General features: G+C 43.6%; 1 protein-coding gene across 1 annotated transcript in view; it reads right to left on the reverse strand.

Moving 5' to 3' along the window:
- The window catches only part of LOC105551938 (cyclin-Y-like protein 2), a 95,429-nt gene that overhangs the window by 47,928 nt on the left and 39,058 nt on the right, over window positions 1-8,443 (reverse strand). Inside the window, 1 exon segment of the mRNA XM_011997392.1 lies at window positions 6,816-6,904. Coding sequence (XP_011852782.1) covers window positions 6,816-6,904 — 89 coding nt within the window.

The raw sequence follows: 8,443 nt of genomic DNA on the forward strand, positions 1-8,443 counted from the left end.
CTGTAAAGGATTTTATTTCTCCTTCACTTGTGAAACTTAGTTTGGCTGGATATGAAATTCTGGGTTGAAAATTCTTTTCTTTAAGAATGTTGAATATTAGCCCCCACTCTCTTCTGGCTTGTAGTGTTTCTGCCGAGAGGTCTGCTGTTAGTCTGATGGGCTTCCCTTTGTTTGTAACCTGACCTTTCTCTCTGGCTGCCCTTAACATTTTTTCCTTCATTTCATCTTTCATGAATCTGACAATTATGTGTCTTGGAGTTGCTCTTCTCGAGGAGTGTCTTTGTGGTGTTCTCTGTATTTCCTGAATTTGAATGTTTGCCTTCCTTACTAGGTTGGGGAAGTTCTCCTGGATGATATCCTGAAGAGTGTTTTCCAACTTGGTTCCATTTTCCCCCTCACTGTCAGGCACCCCAATCAGACGTAGATTTGGTCTTTTTACATAATCCCATACTTCTTGCAGGCTTTGTTCATTTCTTTTTCTTCTTTTTTCTCTACATTTCTCTTCTCGCTTCGTTTCATTCATTTGATCTTCAATCATTGATACTCTTTCTTCTAGTTGATCGAGTTGGTTACTGAAACTTGTGCTTTTGTCATGTAGTTCCCGTGTTATGGTTTTCATCTCTATCAGTTCTTTCAAGGACTTCTCTACATTGGTTATTCTAATTAGTCAGTCGTCAAATCTTTTTTCAAGGTTTTTAGTTTCTTTGCAATGGTAACATAGTTCCTCCTTTAGCTCTGAGAAGTTTGATCAGCTGAAGCCTTCTTCTCTCGACTCATCAAAGTCATTCTCCATCCAGCTTTGTTCCATTGCTGGCGATGAGCTGCGTTCCTTTGGAGGGGGAGATGCGCTCTTATTTTTTGAATTTCCAGCTTTTCTGCCCTGCTTTTTCCCCATCTTTGTGGTTTTATCTGCCTCTGGTCTTTGATGCTGGTGATGTACTGATGGGATTTTGGTGTGGGTGTCCTTTCTGTTTGTTAGTTTTCCTTCTAACATTCAAGACCCTCAGCTGCAGGTCTGTTGGAGTTTCCTTGAGGTCCACTCCAGACCCTGTTTGCCTGGGTATCAGCAGCAAAGCCTGCAGAAGATAGAATATTGCTGAACAGTGAGTGTTGCTGTCTGATTCTCGCTCCGGAAGCTTCGTCTCAGGGGTGTACCCCGCCATGTGAGGTGTGAGGTGTCAGTCTGCACCTAGTGGGGGATGTCTCCCAGTTAGGCTACTCAGGGGTCAGGGACCCACTTGAGCAGGCGGTCTGTCCATTCTCAGATCTCAACCTCCGTGCTGGGAGATCCACTGCTCTTTTCAGAGCTGTCAGACAGGGACATTTACCTCTGCCGAGGTTTCTGCTGCTTTTTGTTTAGCTATGCCCTGTCCCCAGAGGTGCAGTTTACAGAGGGAGGTAGGCATCCTTGAGCTGTGGTGGGCTCCACCCAATTTGAGCTTCTCAGTGGCTTTGTTTACCTACTTAAGCCTCAGCAATGGCAGGCGCCCCTCCCCCATCCTTGCTGCTGCCTTGCAGTTAGATCTCAGACTGCTATTCTAGCAATGAGGGAGGCTCTGTTGGCGTGGGACCCTCCAGGCCAAGTGTGGGATATAATCTCCTGGTGTGCCTTTTGCTAAGACCCTTGGTAAAGCGCAGTATTAGGGTGGGAGTGACCCAATTTTCCAGGTGTTGCGTGTCTCAATTTCCTTTGGCTAGGAAAAGGAAATCCCTTCCCCTTTGTACTTTCTAGGCGAGGCAATGCCTGACCCTGCTTCAGCTCTCGCTGGTCGGGCTGCACCCACAGACCAGTACCTACTGTCTGACACACCCCAGTGAGATGAACCCGGTACCTCAGTTGACAATGCAGAAATCACCTTTCTTCTGTGTTGCTCACACTGGAAGCTGAAGGCTGGAGCTGTTGCTGTTTGGCTTTCTTGGGTGCACCCTCCACCCCATTTCACCTTGAGTTTATATCTTGTCTGAAGGGTATCAGATTGCAGAACACTGCCAGACCTGACACTGATCTGAACACTGCCAAACTCAAATATGTTTTCAAAAACAAATGGCTATTGAACATATTTTACAGATTCTGCTCCCTTTCTCCCAAACTCTGCGCTCTGAAGTATTTCAAGAATGAACCTCCCTGCCAGGGTTCAACTGTGTAGGAATCAGAGACCTCTGAAACAACATGGCAAGTCCTCTACTTCCTGTCCCCTTTCCTGCTAAGCTGCTGACCTGTTGACACTCATCCATGTCACATGCCCTTCTGGGTGAGTTTGAGAATTCTTTATTCCCACTGATGCCAACTCTTCCCTCAGTGCAGTTGATCCCATCTCACTCTTGCAGCACACTGTTCCCACAATCACCTCTTTCTGAAGATTTTCTTCCTCTCTACCAGAGATTTCCTCCAAATTGTGTTTCCTTTGTCCCCATCCCACTCCCCACTCCTCTCCAACTGTGTCCTCTCACTGGTGCTCACAGCACCATCCCCTCATGCCAGCTCTTCGTCTTCCATCTCTCCTTCATCTACACTGCCTGCCTCTGCTGATATGGCTCTCCCAAGGCTCCTCTTGCCAACAGGCTTTTGTCTCTTGTGCCTTCATGCTGACAAACTAAAGCTCTGCATACATTGCATTTGCCTAGGTGTTGGGGCCAAATACCTGCATTTCAGTTCCCCTACTCCAATCTGTGTGCAATGCTTCTTATGTCTACCTTCATTGGTAGTCTGCATGGTTTGATGGTGACCCACAGTCTGTCACTGCTCACCTTTATTACCCTAGTTGCTTCTTAACCCTCTCCTCTGCTTCCACTCTGCCTCCCAGTGTGACTTACAGTCACCATCCTGCTTCCGTCTAGCGCGTGCTAACTATGACTTACAGTCCCCAAAGCAGCCAGTGTAACCTCTTCATTTAGAGCATGGCACTCCTCTGTTCAAGATCTACCACGAGCTTCCCATCAAACTGGAGTAAAACATTAACTTCTTCCCATGGCCTACAAGCCAAAGGCCCTGTGAGCTATGGTACTGCCTGTGGGGCCTCATATCCACTATTTCCCTCATTCTTCACTCTGACCGTGCTGGTCACCTTGCCGTTTGTTCCTCAAACACATAAGAAACACACTTCTGTCTGTCTTGGCAGTCATCCTGCTGCCTGCAATGTCAGCACTCTTGCCCGTCATCCCTTCAGTCAGGTCACTCTTCAAATGTCAGCCTCTTCCTTATCACTCTATCTAAAATAGCCCCCAATCACTCTGTAACCCTTTATCCTGCTTCCTCTTCCTGCTGTTTCATACTACCTGAGAAAATACTTAAGTTCAATCTTCCTAGAACATAAGCTTATAAAAGCAAGAACTGTGTTCCACCTGTCCTTTCCTCTACCCCAGCACTAAGAAGAGTGGCACAGAGTCAGCATCCAATGAGAGTTCACGAATCAAGTCACTGCTTGGCAGCATTCAGCACTGTGACCACAGCTTCCCCTATCTTGAACTCTTTCTCCTTTTATTATCCTCTTCTGCTTTTCCTCTTCCCACTCTAGTGGCTACTCCACTGGGGGCTTGTCCCTCAAATGATAATAGTCCTTACAGACATATTTTCTGTTCACTTTATCTATTTTGACACAGGGTCTCACTCACTTGCCCAGGCTGGAGTGCAGCCTCCACCTCCTGGGCTCAAGTGATATTCTTGCTTCAGCCTACCATGTTCCTGGTGCCACAGGCATGTGCCATCATATCTAGCTAATTTCTTAAATTTTTTTTTTTATAGAAATGAGTCTCACTTTATTGCCCAGTCTGCTCATGAATTCCTACACTTGAGCAATTCTCTCAACTTGGCCCCCCAAAATACTGGCATTACAGGCATGAGATATTGTACCAGGCCTTACTTTTTGTTTTCTTAAGATACAGGGTCTTGGCCAGGTGTGGTGGCTCACACCTGTAATCTCAGCAATTTGGGAGGCTGAGGCAGGCAGATCACGAGGTTAGGAGACTGAGACCATCCTGGCTAACATGGTGAAACCCCATCTCTACTAAAAATACAAGAAAATTAGCCAGGTGTTGTGGTGGGCGCCTGTAGTCCCAGCTACTCGGGAGGCGGAAGCAGAAGTATGCCATGAACCTGTGAGGCGGAGCTTGCAGTGAGCCAAGATCAAGCCACTGCACTCCAGTCTGGGCGACAGAGCAAGACTCCACCTCAAGTAAATAAGTTAATTAATTAATTAATTAATTTAAAAAAAGATACAGGGTCTCCTCATCTGACCCAGGCTGGACTTAAACTGCTGGGCTCAAGTAATTCCCCCACCTCAGCCTCCCAAGTAGCTAGGACTAAGGCATGAAACCACCATGCCTGACTTGTCCCATTTCATTCTACACACTTCCTTGGTATTTAAACAGCCGCTGTTGCTCTTCATTCTGTAGCTCCACATCAGATTCATGCTCTAGTCTCGTATATCCAAATGATGACTAGACTTTGCTACTCCGCTCTCTCAAAGACACATCAAGCTTAGCCCATGTACAAAACTCTCCCTTTTCCAATCCAGCTTTCCCTCCTGCATCATCTATCTCTCTACATCTGGAAGCACCATCCTGCTTCCCTCTAGCACGTGCTAAGAGTTCTAAATGACCTGCAGCTCCTCGAGAAGGCCTGTATCTGGTCCCATGCCCTTTCAGGGCTTTGATTCAAGTGCACAGCAGGAGCCTTCTCTGTTAGAGTCTAACTGGTTGCTAAAGAAGTATTGACATAAGTATTTTTTCATTCCTGGCCATGGAGTTGACTTTCCTATATGGGTTTGTTGTGGGGATGAGTAAGACTATTTTTAAAAACTTGAACAGAATTTATATTTAAAAATGATAGTTTTACAAAAGGAATTCTGTAGGGATAATGTAAATGTAATGACACAGCTATAGTTTGGTAGACCAACTGGAATCACATTCCTGGGCAACTTCATGAGCATGCACAGGTCATCAGCAGGGACAGATTAACACACATCATCCAAGGAACAAAGAATTCAGGGCAGCAGCTGTCAATGACAATATGCATCAGAATTGCCTGGGGATACAGCCTGGGACTCAGCTTAGATCTACACCAGCATCTCTTCTTGCCCATTGGCCAGATGGTTTCATTACTGCTCCCCATTCCAAGCCCTCCATATGCCCTGGATGTGTGTGCACTGCATTTACTGAAGTGTTGGGTGAGAAATCAGAAATCCCTCCTACTGCCTTTAATAGCAATTGTTCTGTGACAAGAAAAGCAACTGTGACATTTTAAGTCATAATGATGATTCAACTAAAATGTATTTGCTTTCATAAGTTTCTCTTAAAATTTTGAGATAATTTCAGAAACTGTTATTTAAAAATACAACCACATCACCCTGTTTACAAGAAGAATTTCTAAAGCTGCTTTATAAACAGAAAAAATCTTACCAAACTTAACGATTGCCATGGTACTGGTACCAAAACAGAGATATAGAACAATGGAAGAGAACAGAGTCCTCAGAAATAATACCACACATCTACAACCATCTGATCTTTGACAAACCTGAGAAAAACAAGAAATGGGGAAAGGATTCCCTATTTAATAAATGGTGCTGGGAAAATTGGCTAGCCATAAGTAGAAAGCTCAAACTGGATCAATTTCTTACTCCTTATACGAAAATTAATTCAAGATGGATTAGAGACTTAAATGTTAAACCTAAAACCATAAAAACTCTAGAAGAAAACCTAGGTAATACCATTCAGGACATAGGCTTGCGCAAGGACTTCATGTCACCGAAAGCAACGGCAACAAAAGCCAAAATTGACAAATGGGATCTAATTAAACTGAAGAGCTTCTGCACAGCAAAAGAAACTACCATCAGAGTGAACAGACAACCTACAGAACAGGAGAAAATTTTTTCAATCTACTCATCTGACAAAGGGCTAATATCCAGAACCTACAAATAACTCAAACAAATTTACGAGAAAAAAAATAAACAACCCCGTCAAAAAGTGGGCAAAGGATATGAACAGACATTTCTCAAAAGAAGAAATGCATACAGCCAACAGAAACATGAAAAAATGCTCGTCATCACTGGTCATCAGAGAAATGCAAATCAAAACCACAATGAGATACCATCTCACACCGGTTAGAATGGCAATCATTTAAAAGTCAGGAAACAACAGGTGTTGGAGAGGATGTGGAGCAATAGGAACACTTTTACACTGTTGGTGGAATTGTAAACTAGTTCAACCATTATGGAAAACAGTATGGTGATTCCTCAAGGATCGAAAACTAGAAGTACCATATGACCCAGCCATCCCATTACTGGGTATATACCCAAAGGATTAGAAATCATGTTGCTATAAAGACATATGCAAACGTATGTTTATTGCAGCACTATTCACAATAGCAAAGACTTGGAATCAACCCAAATGTCCATCAGTGACAGACTAGATTGAGAAAATGTGGCACATATACACCATGGAATACTATGCAGCCATAAAAAAGGATGAGTTTGTGTCCTTTGTAGGGACATGGATGCAGCTGGAAACCATCATTCTCAGCAAAATATCGCAAAAACAGAAAATCAAACACCACATGTTCTCACTCATAGGTGGAACTGAACAATGAGATCACTTGGACTGGGGAAGGGGAACATCACACACAGGGGCCTTTCATGGGGAGGAAGAAGGGGAAGGGATGGCATTGTGAGTTATACCTGATGTAAATGACGAGTTGATGGGTGCTGACGAGTTGATGGGTGCAGCACAGCAACATGGCACGAGTATACATATGTAACAAACCTGCACGTGGTGCAAATGTACCCTAGAACTTAAAGTATAATAAAGAAAAAAAAAAAAGCCTTATGGCTTTAAACAGAGTACGAACAAATCTGAAAATCAATTTGTGTTCAGGATCATACTTAAAATATTCCTCCAAAACCTCTTCTCACTGAAAGAAGAAAGGATGCAAAGTAAATATCCATTGAAGAAAAAACCTGAGGTGCTCTTAAGACAGCAGTGTTCACATTTGTGCCCATGTGTCACTTACGATAATTTTGATTGGTGAGACGTCTTTTAGTGTTTACAATACGAACAGTAGGATCTTAAAATACCACCATGATTTAATACTCATCAACATTTACTTAAAAATAATATGAGCTTACCTCTGAGGACAGGGCAAAGCAAAACAAAAAGCAGCAGAAACCTCTGCGGATGATAATGACCCTGTCTGACAGCTTTGAAGAGAGCAGTGGATACCCCAGCACGGAGGTTGAGATCTGAGAACAGACAGACTGGCTGCTCAAGTGGGTCCCTGAACCCTGAGTAGCCTAACTGAGAGACATCACCAACTAGGTGCAGACTGACACCTCAAACCTCACATGGTGGGGTACACCCCTGAGATGAAGCCTCTAGAGCAAGAATCAGACAGGAACACTCACTATTCAGCAATATTCCATCTTCTGCTGCTGATACCCAGGCAAACAGTGTCTGGAGTGGACCTCGAGCAATCTCCAACAGACCTACAGCTGAGGGTCTTGAATGTTAGAAGGAAAACTAACAAACAGAACGGACACCCACACCAAAACCCCATCAGTACATCACCAGCATCAAAGACCAAAGGCAGATAAAACCACAAAGATGGGGAAAAAGCAGGGCAGAAAAGCTGGAAATTCAAAAAATCAGAGCACATCTCCCCCTCCAAAGGAACGCAACTCATCACCAGCAACAGATCAAAGCTGGATGGAGAATGACTTTGACGAGTTGAGAGAAGAAGATTTCAGTCGATCAAACTTCTCAGAACTAATGGAGTAACTACGTAGCCAGCACAAAGAAACTAAAAATGTTGAAAAAAGAGTGGAAGAATGGATAACTAGAATAATCAATGCAGAGAAGGCCATAAACAAACTGACAGAGATAAAAACCATGACATGAGAAATACATGACAAATGCACAAGCTTCAGTAACTGACTCTATCAACTGGAAGAGAGAGTATCAATGATTAAAGATCAAATGAATGAAATGAAGCGAGAAGAGCAGTCTAGAGAAGAAAAGGAATAAGAATTGAACAAAGCCTCCAAGAAATATGGGATTATGTCAAAAGACCAAATCTACATCTGACTGGTGTGCCTGAAAGTGAGGGGAAAATGGAACCAAGTTGGAAAACACTCTTCAGGATATCATCCAGGAGAACTTCCCCAACCTAGTAAGGCAGGCAAACATTCAAATTCAGGAAATACAGAGAACACCAGAAAGATACTCCTCGAGAAGAGAAACTCCAAGACACATAATTGTCAGATTCCCCAAAGTTGAAATGAAGGAAAAAATGTTAAGGGCAGCCAGCGAGAAAGGTCGGGTTACCCACAAAGAGAAGCCCATCAGAGTAACAGCAGACTTCTCGGCAGAAACTCTCCAAGCCAGAAGAGAGTGGGGGCCAATATTCAACATTCTTAAAGAAAAGAATTTTCAACCCAGAATTTCATATCCAGCC

This window comes from Mandrillus leucophaeus, unplaced genomic scaffold (assembly GCF_000951045.1).
Source record: "Mandrillus leucophaeus isolate KB7577 unplaced genomic scaffold, Mleu.le_1.0 Scaffold1143, whole genome shotgun sequence".
Classification (NCBI taxonomy): Eukaryota; Metazoa; Chordata; class Mammalia; order Primates; family Cercopithecidae; genus Mandrillus; species Mandrillus leucophaeus.